The 24,045-nt window shown below is 44.5% G+C and overlaps 1 protein-coding gene across 1 annotated transcript in view; it reads left to right on the top strand.

Annotated features, from left to right (window-relative positions):
- FGD6 (FYVE, RhoGEF and PH domain containing 6) overlaps positions 1-13,203 on the top strand; it is a 106,048-nt gene extending 92,845 nt beyond the window's left edge. The window contains exons 19-23 of the mRNA XM_025194397.1: positions 1,371-1,428; positions 6,046-6,062; positions 6,165-6,293; positions 8,635-8,783; positions 10,585-13,203. Coding sequence (XP_025050182.1) covers positions 1,371-1,428; positions 6,046-6,062; positions 6,165-6,293; positions 8,635-8,783; positions 10,585-10,621 — 390 coding nt within the window. The 3' untranslated portion in view covers positions 10,622-13,203. The remainder of the gene's footprint in view (positions 1-1,370; positions 1,429-6,045; positions 6,063-6,164; positions 6,294-8,634; positions 8,784-10,584) is intronic.
- Positions 13,204-24,045: the final 10,842 nt, after the last annotated feature.

The raw sequence follows: 24,045 nt of genomic DNA on the forward strand, positions 1-24,045 counted from the left end.
AAAGAAGTGAGTGTTTTCCTCATGCTTTATCTCATTGGTGTGAAATTGTCCATGTTAATAACAATAAAAATAAATATAGCTCTTCTATAATGTCCTAGTTCTTTTCTCAGTGAATCTAAAATATTTCTGTAGACTCAGTCTGACAACTAAAGTTTAGCTTTAGTATTGACCTGGGGTCAGTTTTGATTGAACAGAGCCACACTGAAAATTTGTGTGTAAGCTGGTCCACAGTAACAGATGCGATGCATACACTTCAGAGTCAGAATTCTTGCTTCCCTGCTTCCCCCCACCATCTAGGGATGTAGCAATTTTACTTCTGACCGAGAGAAACAGCAAATTACAATGACCTCACAACAGTTCAGTTGTACAGGCTAGTAAATGCAGAAAGTGGAGCTAAAACTGCAGCCTGCTTGCACTAAATGGGATGTGCTTCAGCATAGGAAAACATAAAAATAAGCACCAAACCCCATGCAAAGTTGTTTCAACTTCCTCCTCTACTGTTGCTCAAACCTATATCCAAGTTGTGAGCCAAGACTCGCTTTCAGGCCCAATGAATGGGCACAGTCCATGTAAATTTTTCTTTAAGCATAATAAATCATGTGGAGCAGGGTTAGTTAACAGAGGTAACTTAGGATCAGGTCAGAGTCTGAGAGAGCATGGCAATAAAAAAGTGAAATCCTCTGAGCTCTGGAAAAGCATAGAAGAAGAAATGGGGAGATGTCGAACCTTTTTATGTGTTGTGTGTTTGAGGTGTCTTGAATGTATTCTGGTGTTTTGTTGTGCTGATATGACGTGGTCTCACTGGAAAGCTAATATTATGCTGTATCCATTATGTCACTTATCACTGTATAGATTATGTTGTGTTGTCTATGTATATCATGATGATTTTGGAAATGTTTTAGCTAAGGGACTTGGAGAGACATATGTAAGAGCTATTGCCACTTCCACAGACAGACAGACAGAGCCATTATTAGACCCAACTCATTTTTTGTCTGTAATGGGAAAAAAAAGAAATGGCCCATCAGCCACAAAAAGGGGAGGGAGGATGGATGGATTGAATTCTGATGATTCATGAGTAATGAGAAGAATGCTGATTGGTAGGGGTGGGGGAAAGGGGGTGTGTGCAAAGGCTGACTTCGAGGTTTATTGTGTTGTGTTTTTTTTTACATAGAAAGTCTAGCCAGGTTAGAATTGTGTTCTTTGCAGTCAGGGCTGTTAGGTGAGTCTTCCTGATTCTCTAGAAACACTGGTGGTACTCCCAGGAGGGCTAGGGGGTAGCCACATGAGAGGTTAAGAAACTTTACCTATCTTTTTTTTGTTCTGTTTCCAAACTTATAGTCAGTTTTGCTTATATAACTCTTGTTTCCTAGATACAAGATTCTTTTATTGCTTTGTCTCCTTATTGCCTGTGGAAAGAGGGAACTCTAGGTGAGTGGTATTCCAGGCTAGTTCTTTCTATAGAAAGGGGGAACCTAAAATTTCTTTCTCAAGCCAAAGTGGAGGCCATATGGAGCTAGCAGAGATTCCCCTGCAGCTGTGAGGTCTGGTATAAAGGCAGTGGAGCTGAGGCTTTTGGGGATAAGGAGTTATCCCAGGGAAAAACTTGGTCTGTTCCTTGGGACAAGCAGTGGTACAGTGGAGAGAAACTCGGAGCACTGTGAGTACTCTGTGGACAGGCTTGTGACAGGAGATATGTGTATCAGTGGAACTGATATAGTATGGAAAAGCACCATTTAAAAGCTGTTATTAATATGCATGTGTAACAACTAGTAAAATAGTGTTCTTTTTCAGACAGAGTTTTGATATGTGATTAACTGATTTTTTTTTTTCCCATTCTGCTACTAATAATGTCATTTAGGTCCATTAATTGTTTCAAGCAGGATCATATAACATTTTTAAAAATTACCATTATTGAAACTAACAGTATTCTAAGTTCTTCGCTCTGATATCAAATGAAAACAATGCTGTTTTAAAAAATAAGGGTACTTCTAAAACATTGGTGAATGGCAACTTGTGTCAGCTTTATGTAGACTAACCTCCCATCAACCAATGTCTGGGAAATGAATTTCAAAGTTGTGCACTCGTGTCATTTTATGCATTAGCCCTTACACAGACATGATTTATTAAAGGGATTTTTATTTTCAGTTTTTCTTTGACACTCAGGTGGACATCAGGAGGTATCTGCTTTCATATTAAAGCTTTGAATAATCACATTTTGAGAGATTCCTTTGTATGCATCTGGTATGAAAAATGTTACACACCAGGCCTCCAGTGCTACCAGTAACATAGGCCACAAACAGATGCATAAGCAATGTGTAGGGCAGGCATGGGGGAGCACATGCCCCTCCCTGAAATTGGCCCTTGCCGGCTGAGGAGTGGGGAGCACTAGCTAGTGCCTGGCCCCCCCTCCCCGAGAAGCTCCAGCAGTGCTTCTGGGCTCAGCAATCAGCCACTGGGGGACCCCCAGAGCCAGGATGCACCAGCCACCCATGAACAGATGTTCATTTCTACTGGTAGAAGTCCTTTCAGAAGAGAGCAGTCTAGGCATTCAGTCTGTAGCTGTCTCCTCTCCCCTGCTCTTAATTCCTTCCCAAAACCAGGGTGATCTTCATCTGGGGATAGAGAGTGGAGTAGTGCCTACTCCACTTCTCCCAATCCCTGGGAAGATCAGTGGGGAAAGACTCTCTGCACCTGCCTCAGACTGAGAAATGGGTGGGGAGCAGTCTCTTTCATTCTACTCAGTCTGTGAGAGCCAAGTGCAGGGACCAGTGCTGTATGCAGGGAGAGGAGCACCAGCAGCAAATCTCCCCAACCCAGTGCATCTGTGAGGAGTGGGCAGGGGCCTTGCCCTGTTAGCCTAGAGAGAACCTCCCTGAGCCCAGTTCCTCCCTGGCCAGCTTCCGCTTGTGCACCTCCTCTCCTCAGCTGAGCAGGGATGAGATGGGAAGAGCTGGCAGAAGACAGCTCTGAGAGGGAGCAGCAGGGCAAAGTCCCTGCCTGCTCTTCACACTGGGAATTCTAGCCTGAGAAGCAGGCAGGGTGTAGCTGGGCGTTGCTCCTCCACTCCCCTGCTAGATTGCAGAATGGGTGGGAGCAGCTGCCTCCCCATTCCCTCTCCAGACTTGTGACCCTGGTCTCTGGAAGGCACAGAAGCCTTTCATCTAACTCATCCTGGTCCCCAAGACGAGTTAATCCAGGGGCCAGTGTGCAAATGTTCAGTTAGCCCAGAAGAACTCTCCCGGGAACAACTTCACTCTGGTTGTTCCTAGGTTATTTTTCTCCCACTGTGGCTGTTTTTGTTCCAGGAGAAAAAACTTGAATGTCTGCCTACTTGTGTTTTCTACTGGGAGAACAGTGATTCTCCCAGTAGAAAGTGAATGCCTGTATGCAGCAATATTGAACTTTTGCTATTGTCGTGACCCAGTGATTGTGTGTGCGCTTCGGCACTGCAGAATTATTTCCCGCCACATGGAGCTTTCTTTGCAGGTGCAATTCTCAGCTGCAGAGAGAAAACCCCAGTGCAAAGGAGTTCCCGCCACCCGTATGTAAATTTGTTTCCCACTATTGGCTGTTTCTAAATTATTCCCACGTGGCGGCTAGCGATTGGCTTGCTAGTCGTATAAGAGGTTTGAGCAGTTTCCGCCCAAGTTGTAGAGGACTCCACAACCATCTCGTGGGGACTCTGAGCACGCGGCAGAGTAATAGAAACTTTGTGTGTGTCTCAGAGGAGTTCAGCGGCCTGATCAACCACCAACCTCTTCCCGTCTTGTTCGTTAAATTCTTAAGACATATCTACGGTTTTGCGCGCTCGTCAAGGGTATCCAGAGCTCTGTCCTGTTTCTTCTGCTGAGCCTAGCAAACTCCGTGCGTGTGTCTTCGGTGGAGCCTAGCAAACTCCACTTGTGTTTGTCTGTAACTGCAACTCAAAGCTTTTCCTGCCTGCACCGCGACCACCTATGGTGTAAGTAAAACAATCTTTAATTAACCGCTACGAGTCCGTGCCTAATTCTAGTCCGTCGTGCCAGAGTCCCCGCCCTACCGTTGTGGGCTCCCGGCCACAGCCTGCTGCGCGCCCCCGAAAGCCTCGGACCGCTCCCGGCCTGCACAGCTATATAACTCTGCCATGTTGACATTTCGTGAGGCATGAGCAAACAGCTAGGGCCTCCCTTGAAACTTGTTTGTTTTTCCTAATTGAAGGGCTCTTTTCTGAAAAATCATAGGAAAAATCACAGAAGTTTTTTACTCGGGCTTGAACTTTTTTGAGCTCTGTAAATGCACTTTACAGATAGTGATGCTCAACCATGAAAGGTGTGTCATTTGCAAAAATAATTGTTCTAATTGGAGTGTAATGAACATTAATTTTAAAATTGTACCCTGTGGCTACCTGTTTCCTAGACACAAGTTGTATTCTTGATTCACAGTCTAATATCAAGCTGCATCTTTTATGGTGGAATTGTGAAACTGCTGTTTACTGTTAAGAATATAAGTTTTCCCCAAGTTTTTTCATGTGACAGTTGTATCGGTTGATGGTGCAGTGAACTTCTTTTGTTTAAACCTCAGTATTCTGAACCTCTTTGTATATAGTGACCTGGCAGTATATTTCTATATCTTATTTCTACCTGTTAATTCCAATTATCTGTAGTCTTGATTTTTCTGAATGTATCTGGTGTTGTCTGAGTTCTTCTGTTTATTGGGATTCTGCTATGATAAGCAATCTTAGAATAAAATATGAGACAAGAACTTGATATACAGTGGATTATGTAAGTTGTTCCTTGAATAGGGCAATCCCCTTCTGAAGTCATTGGCATCACCCAGTAGGCTAAATCAGGTCATATTTTATTTCAGGCTACTTAAGTCCATAGATCCAAATGTATGTAGCCAGCCAGTCAGCAGATTCAGTATTTTAACATTTGATGCCATCATTGGCCTGCAGACATTATCTCAAGTTCTGGGGGTGATGCGCAGGGGGTGCACAGGGGTGCATGTGCACCTCCTGAGAGTGCTGGTGCACCCCCTGAAAGCCAACGTTCCCCGCTTAGGTGATGGGCAGTGAGGGCAGGAGAGAGCTGGTGCCCCCCCTGAGGGCACCAGCCAGGGAGTCGGGGTGCCAGGAGAAGCGATCCCTGCTGTCAAAAAAAAAAAAAAAAGTCAAGCACAAAAATAATTTAAAAAAATGCAAAGTTAGCAAGATGTTGGAACTTAAATCCAAGGAAAACAGCAGTTGTTCATCTTTTACCCACAGAGGACTGTTCCCCTTTTTAGTTGTTCCTGCTTTAATTACTCTTATTTTGATACTCAGCAGTTTGGCTTTTAACTGTATCATGATGCTCACAGTTTGAGTGAAACACGGTCACCAGTGAAAGTCTGTTTCTCCTAAAATAAATAAATAAATAAAATAAACCATGAGTTTACTTGATTGTTTTAATTGACAAGCCTATATCTGCCTCATCACTAAAAGATCTTTGAATATAAATGTTTTCCTAAGAAGGTTTCCTACCTGCCAATAAAATACAAAGGTTTAGCTTTAAACTGCTAAATCTTTTGCAAATAGGATCTACCTTTTTAAAATGTTGCTCTCAGGTACAGATTGTAAGTTTGGGCTCACTTTCACTGATCTATTTAGAAACGACACTTTAATTTTTAAAAAGTTTCTGCCCTTTTGTTCCCTTTGGCAGCTTACCTATTTTTAAAAAAGATTCAGATGTTTCTGAAGATCTTCAATTATAGGTGTCTTATCTTCTTAAAGTGTAGTCCAAAGATGAAAATGGGTAGCTGCTGTCTGAAACCCATGTAGCAGAGTGCAGAAAGTTAATTTGTTGGAGTATGGAGTTGAATATATGTGGTATGTATAATATAAAATGTTTTTGTAGCTTATTGAACTATTCTATACTACTGAAAAATTACCCATATCTCAACAATTGCAACAGCAAAGACTCCTTAATATATGGAAGCTTGGGATTTAGTGCTGAATATAACTTCTTTTCCTTGTATATATTAATTTGTCATGATCTGTGCTACAGAAAAATTGCATCTTTTGCTTTTCAGAAGAAACTGTGTGGAAGGTATAGGCGCCTGTTTGAAACTTTAGATGTTACTCGTATTACTTTAAATTCCAGCCAAAAATTGCAAGTATTCAAAGTCATATTCATATTCTACTTGTTTAGGTTTCAGCAAATACAGAAGACTCCACGATGAGTGGTTATTTATATAGATCTAAGGGCAGCAAGAAACCATGGAAACACCTTTGGTTTGTCATTAAGAATAAGGTGCTATACACATATGCTGCCAGTGAGGTAAGACAATGTTGAAAGCTAAATGAGCATGGGAGAATATTTGTTTTTTAAACACTTTATAATATTACCAGATTGCAAACTAGTTCATTTAACTGTAATATAGTATTTTGAATTTTCTTTGAAGGAAGTGGAAAAAACTTTGTGTTAATCTGTTAGGTAGATGGTCTTCCTTTCTTGAGAACTAAACAAATCAGTAGTAACCTTTTTAAGTAGTATCTGTTTTTATGGATCAGCTTTCAATAATGGTAGCTGCCAAAGTGTGAAAGCTTTTAGAAGTAACTTTGCTTGCTCTTCCGCTAGGTTTACCCCTCTGGCTGTAGAAAAGCATACTGAATCTCTTGGCTTGTTCTTCACCTATACCCTGCCACAGTTTCATAATGTTCAATGCCCTTACTTAAAAAGGGGAAACGTAATGTCCCTTACCCCAGTCCTTTTCTGTTTAATAGTGTTTAAAATTAGTGAAGAGTATAGTATTATCTAGCCAGTAGATCTGAACGCCATAAAACTCAGTTTGTTGTACCGCTTTACAATATAGGACAAACAAGAAAGCCAGCAGTTATTTTTTTTATACTGCTTATATTCTTTCTCATAAGTCACATGTTGAGCAGAAAACGTAACGCATCTGTTAACAGATGCTTTAGTTCCTTGCAGTTACTAGGGGAACTGTGCATCTCTCCTCTCCTCTCCTGATATTTTTCAAGTATCCCTCTTCAGGTCTCTGGCCTTGAAATCGGGCAATTTTCAGACCTGGGTTATAGTCCCTGGTACTAACCATGACTACCTCAGCAGATCTAGTTTCTCAGAACCCTGAAATTCTGTTGTACCAGGGCAATTAGTGTTATAATAACTTCCTTAAAACCACGTATAATTTATTTACACAAAAGCATGTTGGAGAAAAATGGTATTAAAGGATAAAGCAGAACATAAGCATGCTGTCACTTGTTTAACCTTTTTCTACTTGGATTCCTATAAGAACTAACCTCCCTATAGATTCTTCCACGGATCTTGGGGTATGTTGACGTTGCTTCCCTAGCAGTGTTGGGGATACCACTCAAACCCATGCCACCCACCCCCTTCTGCTTTACACATGACTAGGGATCTGCCAAATTCACAGTGGAAGTGGGCTGCAGGGCAGCTCCTTTTAATCTTGCAGGGTCCCCCACATGCCCCCCCCCTGCCAATTGGCGGAGAGGCCCCACCACTCACTCCTGATCGGCAGGGAAGTGAAAACTGCAGTTATAAATATGGCACCATTTTTGCCTCCCGGCCGGTCAATACCAAACGCTGGGCCTCCAGGGTCTGTCAGCCAATCTGCAGTATGGGGGACCACAATGGATTGTACTGCCCAGTTAAGTGGTTTCCAGATCATTTCAAACCTACATTAATAAAATAGACTGTTGAGAAATTATATACAAAGATAGTAACTTTGAAAGTTTTGAGCCAGTCCAGTGTATACAGAAATTTCTAGAGTAGGGGTGGCTAACCTGCAGCATGTGTGTAACAAGTGGCACAGGCAGCCTCAGTGTGTAGCATGTGGCAGATTGGGAAGGGGACAGGTAGCACGGTATAATTTAAGGCAGAGGATGGAAAGCAGAGCAGCAAATCACCAGGGAACAGAAGCAGAGGGACAGAAGGGTATCGGAGTGGCATTAGAGGACGATGCAGGGCTAATGTGTGGTACACCTGCCAAAAAGGCTGGCCCCCACTGCGCTAAGGGTTTTTTGAGAGGAAGTGGTGGTAAAGTAGAAAAAGGAGGACATAAATGGAGCAAAAAGGAAGAAAAAGAAAAATTTTAAAAATGAATATATTAAGTTATTGGAAATATTACAATGTTTTTGTAGTGACATAGTGTTATTTTTTTATTATCCATAACACAAAAGCATAGAGGTACAGACAGACAAGTGCAACAAACTTAGTTATGTGAAACCAGTTTGTTTGTTTGTCTTTGAGTGGCTTCGTGTTCTCAATCTTGGATAGACTGTACTTGTATCCTAATCTAAAAATTTAAGAATTGTCATAATAGATCAGGCCAAAAGTTCATGTAGTCTCCAAGGTCAGATTCTTCAAAGGAAGTAGTAAGAACATCATAAAAGAAATGAAAGAGGGCTAAGTTATTTCCACTTAGCTTTCATTTTGTGGGGGAACAGCATGTACATAGGCAGATGGAATGGAACAGTTGATAGGCAAGTAAATCTCTACCCTCATTTACCTCATGGTAGTTAATTGGTGTGCTCATCCCCTTACAGTTCAGGTAACAATGAAATAGTGTAATGCTTAGATAGCTAAACTACCACACTGAGACTAATATCAACTCTAATGTTGTGTTTGTGTGTTAAACTAGGATGTAGCTGCATTAGAGAGTCAGCCTTTACTGGGATTCACAGTCACTGAAGTAAAGGATGAGAACTCAGATTCTAAAGTCTTCCATTTGCTGCACAAAAACACTTTATTTTATATATTCAAAGCTGATGATCCCCATTCAGCTCAAAAGTAAGTAACCATTTTAACTCAGTCCTTTCTGTTGATTTTTGTTTTCCCTATAGAACATGTTTCAGATGTCATTTCATTAATGTTTTGAGTCAACATTAATACTTGCATGAAATAACTCAGCTGCCTGGCACTCTTGGGCCCCATGGCTTGAGCTTGGGGTAGGTTGGGACTGCCTGAGAGCTCTGGCATGCGCCATATGCAGGTCCCTGCATATCCCCAGTCTGGGCCCCCAGGGAGCAGCATCGATGGTAGCTGTGTGCCCTAAGCCCCCGTGGAGGCAGCCACTGCCAGTGGACAGGAGCAGGATTCCTGCAGAGCCACCTCGCGCAGCACTGCACACCTGGCCCTAGCTCAGCACCACCAGAGCCCAAGCCACTCCCAGTGCTGCTGCTGCCACAACACCAGGCAGAGCCACCACTCTCCTCCCTGCACTGCCTGTGCTCCCACCGGACCTGCACAGATCCGCCAGGTCCCGACAGGAGTCCGCGCAGCACAGGAAGGAGAATGGTGGCTCTGTCTGGCTCACTGGTGGCACTGGATGCAGCTCAGGCTCCGGCGGCACTAAGCTGGGGCCAGGCATGTGGTGCTACAGGTGGGTTCCACGGGAATCCTGCTTCTGCCTGCTGGCAGCTGCTGCTGCCTCCATGGGAGCACAGCGCCACCGTCATGACTACTGCCCGGGGCCCTGGACTGAGGATGCACAAGGAACCGTGGGCGCAGAGGCAGCTTGTGCCAGAGCTCCCAGGTGCTTCTGACCCGCCCTGAGCCTGAACCGTGGGCCTGAGGGTGCCAGGCAGCTCCACTGAGGTGGCTTCATCGGGTGCTGGCAGGATGTGGTCTTCAGATGGCTGCAGCAGGAAGTGGGTGGGGGGTACATTAACCTACAACCCACATCTAGGGCCCTGAGCAGCTGGCCTGGCAGGTTGGGACCACCTGAGACCTGCTGAGCAAATAAGCAGGGAAGTTTGGACCTGGGCTGGGGCTGGAGCAGCTGCCCCCAGTCCGGTCTGCCCATGGCTGCCACTGCTGGGGCAAGGGTGGGGTGAGCCAACCACTACTGGGGCCGCGCTCCAGGCCTAGAGAATCTCCAGAGACCCTGCTCAGATTGGGCATCCTGCCAGGGCATGCACAGATGCTCCAGAGCCCCCAGCCCTGCAGGCAACCCCAATTCCCTAGCTCCAAACCCCACACACACCCACAATTCCCACACCTTCACAAATTTCACCCCCCCACACACACGCACACACCCAGCCATACAAAGTACCTGCATAATTTTGACGTTTCTTGTGCATAATTTTGAGTTTTTTGCTGTGCGATTTAAAATTGCGATTAATTGAGACTAATTTTTTTTAATCGCACAACTAATTGCAATCACTTTTTTTAATTGTTTGACGGCCCTAACTCACATATTTGCTCAAGCGGCCTGTAAAATACAAGATTTGCTTTTATATTTTTGTTTGGTTGAAGTGCACCTATTTTTAAATTTTGTTATTGCATAATGCTCAAAAAATGCTTGGTGTTTTCCAAGCAGAAAGGAAGATGTATTTTTATGAGGTTAAAGACTAAAGTGGAAAGAACTTCCAAAATGCACAGTAGTACTCGTAGCTACACTACCACTCAACTCATTTGAATAGAGTACAGGAATTTTAAAACCATTTTAATAACAAACGAGCTCTGCAGGGGATTAGTAATGTTTTGAATGATTTCATAATCGACAGTTTATTGAAAAATATATAAATGAAGTAATTTTTAAAAATACAGAAATGCAAGTCAAACCTGACAATGTTTTTCTTTCTAACAGGTGGATAGAAGCTTTTCAAGAAGGCACTGTATTGTAGTGACTTCAACACCATCTCACCGTCTAAAGGAGCAAAATGTTGAAGTATGATAATAAACAGAGTATAGCAACTCTGTTTAAAAAGAATATGGAATTCTGCTAGAATCAACCTAAACAAAATTGTATATTTATCAAAATTAGGGAAGTTGTTGCCTTTTTTTTAGGTGTAAGGTCATATTTTTTTAAAGAAATGTGTGTATTTGTTTTTCATACGATGTGCTATTTATTAAATTCCAATGTTTACTTAATGGTCAGAATCATTTCTGAGATTCATATGAAATTCCAAAGTGCCCTTGTGTTTAGAATAGTGGATAGCTTTGTCAGAGAACTGTTAGTAAGTTTATAACAAACCACAAAAAAAACCCAAACCATGCATGAACACACACACATACTACACTCTTTGCTGCAGCATATCTTTTGTGCAGTTCTTGAATTGCTGATACACATTTGCAATTTAACAATAAAAGTTAAAAAACAAAAAACCGCCGACATTTCAAAAGTGGTTATATGTAGACACTTGTTCAGTTACATTAACTCTTTTGAGAAGAAGTCATTTAGCTGAGATGCTGCTCTTTAAGAGTCTCAGTCCCATGGGACACTGCTGTTGATCCATACAGCCACTTTCTACATCATGTAGGCCCTGAAAATTAAGGCTGCTACTTTGTATAAGCTTCTGTAACAGAAGCAAACATTTCTAATAAGGTATTGCCTCAGTTATTAAAGGAAGAGGAAAGGAGGAAAAAATCAATGTATCTTTCTTTGTTATGTAGCCTACAGTTCTTGAACTTATGTACCACAGCTGTTATCAAATTGTGGATGCCAAAGGTATATTAATGTATTGTCTAACAAGAAATGGCAAGGGAAATTCTTTCAAATTTCAGTAGGATTATAAAGCACAGCCAAATATTCATTTTTTTGGTATGTGGGTGAAAGATGAAACCTCTTACCACCAATTGTTTCAAAAGCCATTTGATGCCATTGCCAGTTCCATTTTTAAATGATGGGTCTGAATATTTTGAAAACTGAAAATATTATACATATAACTATTTAAACTGAAATCATCATATCAAGAAAGCACAATAATTTTAGTGAAAGTGACTTTAAAAATGTGTACCATTCATTTTAGTGCCCTTTGTTCACACTATTGGGTAACTTCTGCTTGACACTTTAAACTCCAGTCTTCCAGCTGTGTGTGTGATGGGTGGTTTTGTTGTTGTTTGGGTGTGTTTGTTTGGTTTTTTTTAAATTGTCAGTACACCTCATTAGGAAACCCTTATACTGATTTTTTTTTTTCCCTGCATATATGCTATTTATTTTTTTTAAACTGTGTGTCTCTGTGTATAACATGAATGGAACTAACACTATGAAAAATCAAGAAAAGCCCAGGGGAATAGTATTTACATATAAAATAGGAAGCTTGTGTATAGCCATCCAGTTCATTTTTACTGTGTGTAAACCTAAAAAGAAAAGATCATCTGGATGAGTGTGGGTTTTGGTAATGGTATTAAGAACTGTCCTTTTGGTTGTTGATTCAAATCTATGCCAATAGGTAGCTGATGGATATTACCAATTATGGCCTTATTTACAAAAGGGAATTTTAGAAAAACCTTCTCCCTTGATTTATTAGTTCTCCTGTAGCAGTGGGAGTCCTAATATAGACATGGCTTTGTAAACTCCTGATGTGATTACCAGCGTGTTGATTAAAGCTCCAGTTCAGGACAGTTTTTAAAGTTGTGACTAATTTTAAGAATCTGAGCGCTACCTCCCCAACCAATTTTGATAGGATTGATCGCATGCTTGAAGATAGGCCCATATTTAAACATCTTGATGAGTCAAGGACTTAACTGGATTTGACTGATTTAATGGTAAAATGCTAGAAGCTTTTATCTGTCCTATAGCTTCTACTTGATGAAGATGAACTGATGGCAGTGCTAGTGGAAATTTTGTCTTTGCAAAGATCCCATAATATAAAACAGCTTATATCCAAAGGTTTTCTCTGTGAAATGAACTGGTGGATTCGCTCCGGTTCCCAGTATGTGGATAATATCACAAAATATAGGACCAGAAATAGCAGCCAGTGGTCATAACAGAGGAGCTAGAAACATGGAAGCTAATATAATTTCTTCCTTCTTGGTAGTACTCCTTCAAGATTAAGACTAAGATGTATGCATTGGGCAACTGTAGGGATGTTTGTGTTGTTACAGTTCTTGTTCTGTTGGTAAAAGGTTTAGAGTAATAATTCAGCAATGTACTTGAATATATTCCTAACTTTTAGTGCACAAGTAGTTTCATTGATTTCAGTGCATGAATAGTTCCACTGACTTCAACAGAACTGAAAACTAAAATAAATCCAGTACAGAAAGGAAACTGATTAAGTTTCAGTGTATGTTTGTGTGTCACTCCCTCACTACAAAACAACCAACCAAATGAAGTCAATACACAGCAAGGAATATGGTGCATGTATCCTGCTTGATAGGGTTTTACACCTGGCAGTATCGCCTGATCTGCTATATACCTCTGACTTGATGCAGAGTAAAAGAACATCTTCCATGAGTTATTGCTGAGGCAGTTGAGTGAATCCAGAACCAGTTTCTGTAATATGTATTACAGAAACTGGTTCTGGATTCACTCAACTGCCTCAGCTATATAATCTCTAAAACATCCATACAAATAAAACAATCTCTTTATGAAGTAAAACAAATGAGATTTTGACAGTCTAAACACTATCCAACTTTCTCAACATTTGTCCTTCTGTCGTGTGAAGAAAACTTTAAAGATATACATGATGGACAATGGTTAGAGGCAACAAGTGTTTGGTTAAACACTCCTCTGCAGTTTTTTCAAGCTAATATGGTCACTTTTGTATTCATATTGTAAATGACCAGAAAGTGAAACTGTTTAGCATATTTTCATTGACAAATCAAAATAAAGTAATAGAAATTACATAACTTAATATATTACCACTTTTTAATTTTGTTTTAATAATTAAAACATTTTAATAGCAGGTTAGGATATTAATTGTAAACATAATAATAACAAAATTTAGCATGTTCCCTTCTAAAATTATAATTTGAACCTGGCAATATCTTCTCTTGAAGTTTGAAAGGTTTTACGATCTGTGCTAATATGTTGATTTAGCACATCTTTGATCCAACATGATCAAAGTCCTACATTCAGGTTTTCATTTGATTCTCATACCAGCCAATCAAGCAATATTTGTAAACTAGCAGTTTTTAAAACAACTGGCTACCTCTGTATTAGAAACCATAGTTAATGTTTAAGATTCACTAGTAGAATGTCTGACAAGCGTTGGCATTAAAAGTTAGTTTGAACATTTTTTTTCTGGGTAAGTAAAGGTATTAGATTGCAGAATTCTACTGTTTTATAACAAAACTAAGCTGAAAACTTCTTTAAAAATTGTTACAATACACTTACTATAAACAAGGATTGATTAACTATCAATGAACAACACTTTAGTAAACTAGATTAAGCAATTTTGTGGAGAGTGTCTACCAAAGTGTTTTAGTAAGTAAATCTGTCAGGGTTAGAGACAGGCATTTAGTACATTTATTTGCCATATCTGCTGTTCGTTTATACTTATTTTCCAAATATACTTTATTTGGAGAGTCCTAGACTGTACTGTATTGTCTAAATGAAAGAATAGAATCTTTTATTTTGTAAATTAAAAGAGTTGAAAGTCATTGTAAATAGTTGTTGTGGATATGTATCGTGTGTACAAAATAAATTCCCGAAAGTTAATAGTAAACTTTTTTCTTTATGCATTTTTACAGTCACCTGAACCTTGTGTATTTCTTTATTTCTCCAATTCTAGAATTTGCTGAAGAGTTGCCCTTCAGAATCGCTGGTTTCACTTTTTAATTTTTTTTTTTAAGTGTTCTGATTCTTAGAGTTGCCAAGAAAATCTGGAAATGATGAACTGTGTGCAGACTAATGCTGTGTCTGCCCAGGTTCACTCACACCTCTAAGAAATATGAATTATTCCATCCATCTCATTCAGGGTGCAGTGCAGTGTAATTATGCAGCTGTAATATTTGCTATTTTGTTGCAATCAAGTGTCTTATATTTGGTTTTCCATCTCCTTGCCCTGCAGGATTTGTCTGTGACTGCTTTTTGTTCAGTTTCCCCCACAAATAGGTGTAACTGGATTATACCTCATGCTCCTTCTGTTCTCTCTCAAATCTGCTGGTAGGTAGTGCTGGGCTGCAGAAAGGAATGAAACAGGCTGAAGGTATAGGCTGGTGTACTTGGCTGGTCTGCCTCTAGAACAGCATGCAGGAGGGAACGTGAATGAATGAAACCAGCTACAAACTGCCTTTCCATGACACACGGTAGGGAGAGTTGTTCTGAGTTGGTCCCTTCAGAGAGCTCTGCAAGAACTAAGGTATAAGTAATGAAGCATGACTGTCTAGGTCAAAGATTCCCATCCTACTGTCTGATGCAGGCAGTTCTTGACTTACAATGTTTCGAATTACAATGTTTCGCACTTGCAACCTTTATAAATTGACACCGTGTTTCAACTTTGACATCAGTTTCGACTTTACAACGCTTATCTGATGCAATGCCACGCCAGTGAACAGGTTCAGTGCATCGCCCATCTCCCTGGAGAACGTGCGTCCAAACTTCCTTGGGCACTTTCAAGAAAGCAGAAAAGACTCCAGAAAAACCTGCAGCCAAGACTCCTGAGAAGACTCCAACCAAGAGCCCTTCAAAAAGTCCAGCAAAGTCACCTCAAAGAAGTCCTTCCAAACCAATATGATTGCTGTTTACAATATGAATACATTAATGTAGCTATATTACTCATCTGAGTGCTGAGTATAAAGAAGGGTGGCTGCCGCTCCACAGTACATCGGTTACTTCCAGACTGCAGTTTACCAATCCACGGTCACTTCCGGACTGCAGTTTGCCGGTCCATGATCTAAAAAGGTTGGAAACCACTGGTCTAGGTGACATGAGTGTGTTAACATGATACAGTGTAGTGCCATGTAAAGATAACGCAGATCAACTAAATAAGCTAGTTTGACTACTCAGTATCATAGTGCTTAGGGTTGGAAGGGATCTAAACAGATCATCAGATCCGACCCCCTGCCCCAGACAGGAATGGGTGCCAGGGTCATATCACCCCAGCCAAATATCTGTCCAGCCTCCTTTGGAAGACCCCCAAGGCAGGAGAGAGCACCACCTCACTTGGGAGTCCATTCCAGAGCCTAGCAGCCCGAACTGTAAAGTAATGTCTCCTGATGTCCAGCCTGAGCCTTCTCTAACAATTATGTGGCCGTTATTCCTAGTAACCCTGGGTAGTGCCCGGGGGAACAGAGAGTTCCTGCTGGTCCCCCCTGGTGAGTTTGTAAACAGCCACCAGATCCCCTCTCAGCCTTCTCTTGTGGAGGCTGAATAGGTTCAGGCCCTTTAGCCTCTCTTTGTAGGTCCTGCCCTGTTGCCGCTTGATCATGCGAGTGGCCCTCCTCTGGACCCTCTCAATGCTAGCCACATCCTTCTTGGACCTGCTTGTGATGCACTGTAGATGCATGACAAGGTGCAGTTAGCCTTACTAACTGCTTCCTTGCATTGGTGGCTCATGTTCATCCTGGAGTCAACAATGACTTCAAGATCCCTTTCTGCCGCTATGTTGTCAAGATGGGTGTTCCCCAGCCTATAGGTGTGTTGCTGGTTCCGACTCCCTAGATGCAGCACCTTGCACCTGTGTTGAATTCCATCCTATTCTCATCCATCCACTACTGTAATTTGTTTAGATCTAGCTGGATTCTGTCCCTTCCCTCCAGCGTGCCCACCTCACCCCACAACTTGGTGTTGTCAGCACATTTGCACAGTATGCATTCCACATCCAGATTGCTGATAAAGATGTTGAACAGTACAGGCCGCAGGACCGAGCCCTGGGGGACTCCACTGCCCACATCCCTCCAGGTCGAAAATGACCGGTCCACCACCACTCTGGGTGTGACCATCTTGCCAATTTGTCACCCATTTGACTGTGTAGGCATCAATGCTGCAGTCACCTAGTTTTTTTAAGAGAATGTGGTGGGAAACGGTGCCAAAGGCCTTAAAGTCCAGGAAGACAACATCCATCCTGACACCCTCGTCCAGGGACTTTGTGACATGATTATAAAAAGAAACCAAGTTAATTGGGCAGGACCTGCCCTCAATGAACCCATGTTGGTTGCCCCTGAGCATTACCTCCCCTGCTGGGCCCTTGCAGATGTGCTCCTTGATAATTTTCTCAAAGGTCTTCCCAAGGACTGAGGTAAGACTGACTGGCCTATAATTGCTGGGGTCCTCATTTCTCCCCTTCTTGTAAATGGGGACCACATTGGACCTTTTCCAGTCCTCTGGTACCTGGACAGTGCCCCTTGAGTACTCCTAGAGCTGTACAATCCACCTGCATAAATTAAGACAAGTGGGCATGTCTACGCATGTGATTAATGCACACAAACTGGAGCTTATTCCTCCAGAGTTTATTTATGTGCAGCATGTGGAGTCCAGTTGGAGCCCCCTTGTGCCTCAGCCAGCTCATCTGCAATACATGGAGTCCAGTTGGAGCAGCCCTGGGCCAACTGCCCTGAATGGGGTTCCATGTGCTGCAGAGCAGCTGGCTGGGGCACAAGGGTGCTTCAGCACAGGGGTTTCCTGCCAGCATGGGGGGCTTCCTGCACCCTTCTAAGTTGGTGGATCTCCTCTGGTGGGCTTTAAACTAGGCTCATCGGGGGAAGGGGAAGACGAGGGCGAAGGAAGCCTTGGACCGCTAAACCAAGCGTCACCCGCAAGAACAGCCCAGCCTAGATAGACAACGAGCAGAACAAATACCCCATAAGCAACAGGGGCCTGGGCAGTACTGAGATTAGGGGGCCTCAAATGCCTCTACAGAAATGCTTGTAGTATGGGGAACAAGCAGGAGGAACTTACCCTCCTGCTAGCTGACACCAACCCAGACATACTGGGGCTCACCAAAACATGGTAGGACCCAACGCACGACTGGGCAGTGAATATCAAGGGCCGTAGGCTGTACAGGAGGGATAGGACAGGGAGGAAAGGTGGGGGTGTGGCACTCTACGTCAAGGAGAAATACACATCCTCAACAAGTAGCATGGGGTCAGAGGAGGGGCACACTGAAGTGCTCTGGGTTAGAATACAAGGAAGTTGAGGGGAAAGGGACTTAACAGTGGGGATCTACTACAGACCACCCAACCAAGGGGAAGAGCTAGACCGGGAATTCTTAAGTCAGCTTACGGAGGTAGTTAGGTCAAAGGACGTGGTCATCATGGGTGACCTGAACTTTCCAGACATCTGCTGGGAAGAGCAGTCAGCCAGGTCTGAACACTCGCGTAGGTTCCTAGCCAAGTTACAGGACCTCCATCTAACCCGGGAGGTGCACAGCCCCACCAGGGGAGACGCTTTGTTGGATCTGGTCCTGGCCATGGGCGATGACCGGGTGAGGGGTCTGCAGGTGCTCAACCACCTGGGCAACAGTGATCATCTCCTGCTGGAATTCACCATCCGGTGCAAGGTGGCAAAGGCCAGCAGCAAGGCAGCAGCCCTGGACTTCAGGAGGGCGGATTTCAATGAGGTAAGGAGAATAGTCGGGGAGGCACTGAGGTCCTGGAGGGAAGAGGAGTTGGGTATCCAAGAAGAGTGGTCGTTCCTTAAGGAGACGATCCTCCAAGCCCAAAGGGAGGGAATCCCAACACGGATCAAAGGGGGCAAGAGGGCACAAAAGCCCCCATGACTCACCAAAAGCATATGGGAACATTTAGCTAAAAAGGAGGTGTACACCCAATGGAAGGGAGGGACCATCACCAGGGAGGACTTTACCTCAGTTGCTCGGAGCTGTAGCGGGGCGGTCAGGAAGGCCAAGGCGGAGATGGAACTGGGACTAGCGACCCGGATCAAGGACAACAAGAAGTCCTTTTTTAAATATATAGGGGGTAAAAAGAAGGTACCGGGTAACATGGGGCCTCTGCAAGACACGCTAGGAAATCTGGTCGTCATACCAGACAGCAAAGCTAACCTATTTAACAATTTCTTTGCCTCCATTTTTTGAGCAGGGACCAGGTCACCCCCCTCACCAGGACCCCCATAGGACCCAGGGGAGGCGCACCCAGGCCTAGGGTCAGTGAGGATCTAGTCAGGGAACTTCTGGAGGGACTGGATGTATTTAAATCAGCTGGTCCTGATGATCTCCACCCCAGAGTGCTGAGGGAATTAGCAGAGGTCATTGCGGGACCCCTGGCACGGCTTTACGAGCACTTGTGGTGCTGTGGCGTGGTGCCAGAGGACTAGAAAAGGGCCAATGTGGTTCCCATTTTCAAAAAAGGGAGGAAGAAGGACCCAGGAAACTACAGGCCAGTTAGTTTTACCTTGGTCCTGGGGAAGCTTTTTTGAGAAAATTATCCTGGTGCACGTCCGCGAGGGGCCAGCAGGGGAGGTTATGCTTAGGGGCAACCAACATGGGTTCATTAGAGGCCGGTCCTGTCAGACCAACCTGGTGGCCTTCAATGACCAGGTCACAAAATCCTCAGACACAGGTGTCGTGGTGGATGTGGTCTTTCTGGACTTCAGGAAGGCCTTCAACACACACTCTCACCCCATTCTCATTAAAAAAACTAGGAGACTGTGGTGTTGACACCTACACAGTCAGATGGGTCACTAACTGGCTGGAGGGCCGCACCCAGAGAGTGGTGGTGGATGGGTCTTATTCGACCTGGAGGGATGTGGGTCCCCCAGGGCTTGGTCCTCAGGCCTGCACTGTTCAACGTCTTCATCAGCAACTTGGACGAGGGGGTAAAAAGCACCCTGTACAAATTTGCAGACAACACTAAAATGTGGGGAGAAGTGGGCATGCTAGAAGGGAGGAATAGGCTGCAATTGGACCTAGACAGGTTACAGGGGTGGGTGGATGAGAACAGGATGGGTTTCTACACTGACAAGTGCAGGGTATTGCACCTGAGGGGAAGAACCAGCAGCATACCTACAGGCTGGGAAACTCCCTTCTTGTCAGTGCAGAGGCAGAAAAGGATCTTGGATTATTGATGCCAAAATGAACATGGGCTGACAGTGTGGGGAAGTGGTCAGGAAGGCGAACCATACCTTGTCATGCATCCACAGATGTATCTCAAGCAGGTCCAAGGAGGTGATCCTCCCCCTCTATGTGACATGGGTCAGGCTGCAGTTGGAGTACTGTGTCCAGTTCTGGGCGCTGCACTTCAGGAGAGATGTGGACAACATGGAGAGGGTCCAGAGGAGGGCCACCTGCATGATCAGGGTGATCAGGGCAGGCCCTACAAGGAGAGGCTAAGGGACCTGAACCTGTTCAGGTCCACAAGAGAAGGTTGAGTGGGGATCTAGTGGCTGTTTACAAACTAGTCAGGGGGGACCAGCAAGCATTGAAGGAGTCCCTGTTCCCCCCAGGGCTACCAGGAGTGACTAGAGATAACGGTCACAAGCTGGCAGAGGGTAGATTCAGACTAGACATCAGGAAGCCCTACTTCACTGTCAGGGCAGCTAGGATCTGGAACCAACTTCCAAGAGAAGTGGTGCTGGCTCCTACCCTGGGGGTCTTTAAGAGGAGGCTAGATGAACACCTTGCTGGGGTCATTTGACCCCAGTACTCTTTCCTGCCATGGACTTGATGATCTGCTCACGTCCCTTCCAACCCTACCTACTATGAAACTGTGCCCCAGTCGGTCAGGGCAGCATCTAGGCCAGGACAGCATCATGGTAGCTGTGCTAGCTTGGTTATCTTTAGGTGGAACTACATTTTACCAGAAAGGCATACAAATGTGAATGAAAGCATCCTCAAAAGACATCAAGGTAGGAAATGGACAAATTTTGCACCTGTGAATGTTCACCCAAGCCATAGAGATATCTGTGTAGCAGATGGGAAATAAAATATTGAATAGAAATGTAGTACACGAACATAGAGGACATTGCCTGTTTTCACATGCAAAACAAGGGCACAGCTGTGCTACAGAGCCTCTGATGATAAAGTTAGGTTGGCCCAGTTATGCTGCTAGGGCCCCAACTGAAAACAGTATACGTAGCAGAAGATTTTTTCTGCCAGCATAGTGACACCATAGAGCCATTTTGCTGTCTCATACAAAGAGCCAGCAGAATCACCCTCCTGCCAGCACAGCAGCTGCTCCACCAGAGTTTTTTGTAGGCATAGCAGTCTGATTTTTTTTTCCTTCATGCTACTAAGTTGCAACCATGGTTAGAGAATTTAGCAGTACAGTATAGAACAAGTCTAAAGGGGGTTGGAGCTGTTACCAAAAACCAATTAGAAAAAGACAAGTTGTGAGTTCACAAGTTTTATAAGCATGCTATTTCTGACTAATGTTGTACATCAAAAATCTTGATGTAAAAGATATTGCATTATAACTATTTGTTTCCTTGACAGTCTTTGAGTTATAATGACATTAACTCTGCCGTTTTGAAAAAGGACATGCATCCAAGCATAGTTCCAGAAGTGTCAATAGTACGCTAAAAATGTAACTAACTTGATAACTTTCAGGAGTCTTTAACACTAATTTCTTTCCATAAAATTATTAACATGTTAAAACAAACAATGCATTTAGCTTTAGGGACAATGTGCTTGTGTGATCAGACAACAAGACGTGATGCCTGCAAGGATACTCACATGGAAACAGTGGCATGAATAGTTATCTTGATGATAACAATGAGATATCGCTTTGCTGTGTGGGGCTGTGGCTATTTAGGAGGCAAATAAGAAACTCTGAAAGGTTTTAATTTAAAGAGAATATGGAAAAAATTGCTCATTATTCTGTTATTTTCACATACTTCTATTTTCTGGGCATTAGTGCTGATGTTATCCAAATGAGTGATTAACTACATAAACTGGTTTGAGTGTTTTAAAAATCTCAGATAATAAAATTCTATGTATAACAGTTGTAGTTGGTTGATAAGTATGGATGTACAGACCTGCTTAACTGAGAAGTGGAAGCCAGCAAAGAGAAGATAGCATATATTTTCAAATGAAACTGTCCACTTAAGAGTTTCGGATGCTGAAACAATGAGGCTAAATTTTATCCAAACAACCAAGCTGATGGTGGGGATCATGGAAACAAAATACTAGGGAATTATCTTGCCACAACCTTAACCATAGTGTTATCCAAGGATAAAGTGCATGATAGATCACAATAATCACCTGGATTATCTATTGGGTGCTGCTTTTCTGTGTAACTGCCATGGATAGCCTTGCTGCACTTTAGGGGAATCACTGACTATCCAAACCAGTTCTTTCCCCTTGGCCCTCACCAGGTAAGAAACAGTTACAAAATGACTGTTGGTTGAGTGGGTACTCCAGGCTGGAAACAGACAGCCGGCTTGGGGCTTTTTGTGAGACATACTGGTTTTGTCTATGACTTGCACCAAAACAGATGCCAGTCTTAAGTCAAATTAGGCTTGCTTGTTAATTTGGATAATTCATGGGTACTTAAAGAGGGACACTGAGTCTGACTGTCTATAAAATCTGGATTTGGTGTGGCCCAAAACACTTTGGTGTGGATCAAACTAGTTGGGTTTTTTCCTGCCGCAGATACCATAAGAACATGAAAACTTCCACTCACTGGGTCAGATGATAGGGTCATCATCATGCCCAGTGTTGTGTCATGTTGTGGCAGAGCGCAGATGCTGAAAAGGAGAGTGACCAGGGTACAACCAGGGTTTTCCCATTGTTCCTCTCCCACTTGCAGCCTCCACCATTTAGAGCCGGGTGGCTGGTCTTTGTTAGGCCCACAGCAGGTCTCTCAGTCCCACCTGGCCCAGGCACTGTCTGGCCTTGGCACGTCCAGCCACCCCCTTTCTAGGCAGAGCAGGTAACAGCAGCTTCCATCTGCCGCCACCAGTGGCCCCAGCCCAGTGGGAGCCCACACCACAGCCCCAACCTGGCCTGCCCCACTTGCTCCGGGCTCACACTAAATGGGGGCAGCAGCAGTGCCCGCCAGGCAGAAACTATTGCTCAGTGTGAGGAAAAAAGAGCCCCTCCCCTTTGCCGTTGCCTGGTGCTTCCTGCTGCAGGTGCCCAGAGCCCGTGCATGGGCTGCCCTGTGGCTCCTCTGTGCTGCCACCAGGGCAGCCTGGTGACAGCTGTGGAGCCACAGGGCAGCCCAAGCACAGGCTCCAGGAGGCTGAAGCAAGCACTGGGTAGCAGCAAGGGGGAGGAGCTGGTTTTTCCCCTGCGCTGAGCAAGTTTCTGCGCAGCCAGTGTTGCCGCCGTTTCTGTGAGCAGGTGCAGGGCAGGCTGAGTCAGGGCTGGGGTGCAAGTCCCCACCAGTACTGCAGAGTTGGGGCCACCAGCAGCAGCAGCACATGAAAGAAGCTACTGCTGGCTGGGGCATGGGTTCCAGCTGGTCCGCTCCTGCCAGAGTCAGTCCAGAGAGGGTGCAGGACAGGGTTGGGGCTGCGTGCTGTTGGTCATGGCAGGGAGGTGACACATGGCGCATAGGCTATGGGCTGTTGTGGGGCAGGTGCAGACCAGCTCGGGGGGCACATGCAGGGGGGCTCCCACGCACATCCCACCACTTCCACATACACTGCTCCCACCCACACCCTCCTCCACACCCCCACCTGCGCACCTCTGGGGGGGGAGCCCTGCTCACTGCTACACCCATACACCCCACCACATGCGCAAACCTGTGCACACCCTCAGCCACCCTCCCCCTCCACACCCCACAACCCTCCCACACCCACACTCGCTGCACACACACCCACAACCCCCACAATACGAGTAAGGCTCAATGTTGAGCTATTATGCAATCACCTGTATATACATGACACAACTGCACACATCAGGACAACAATATTTTTTAAAAAGAAAATTATGTTATTGTGGATGTTTGATTTCTTTTAGTGTATAATCTGTTTTTTTCCCCCTCAGTCCCACGACCGCAAAACCCCTTCCTAAACGGCAAAGGCCAGGGGTTGGGGAGGGACTTCTCGTCCCAAGACGGTGACCAATGGCAAGGGCCCGTCGAGGGGCGGGGCTACCGCGCTCGGCTGCAGCGAGCGGCTGCCCGGCCTGAGTCGGGAACCCGGAAGTGCTGCGAGGAGGCCGCGGCCCCTGCGCTCCTGCCCCGCCCCCGCAGCTCAGCCGAATTTATCTGAACCCTCTGCTTTGTGGCCATTTGCCGTCCGGCCCCCCGGGGACTTCCATGGGTAGCCACTCGTATCAGAAATGAAGCTCCTCTTATATTTTAATATAGCGCTATATTGTTTGTTTGTTTTTTAAGGCTGCCTCCGCTTCTGCGTCTGGGGGCTACGGAGCAACCGCAGAGGGACGGGGCTGGTACTAGCCCCGGGCGGACTAGAGCGGGGACCTGACATGACTTCATGCTTTCCCCCGCCACTGGCTGCGGCGAAAGGTCTCCCCCCGCC

The sequence above is a fragment of the Alligator sinensis genome, unplaced genomic scaffold (assembly GCF_000455745.1).
Source record: "Alligator sinensis unplaced genomic scaffold, ASM45574v1 scaffold1738_1, whole genome shotgun sequence".
Classification (NCBI taxonomy): Eukaryota; Metazoa; Chordata; order Crocodylia; family Alligatoridae; genus Alligator; species Alligator sinensis.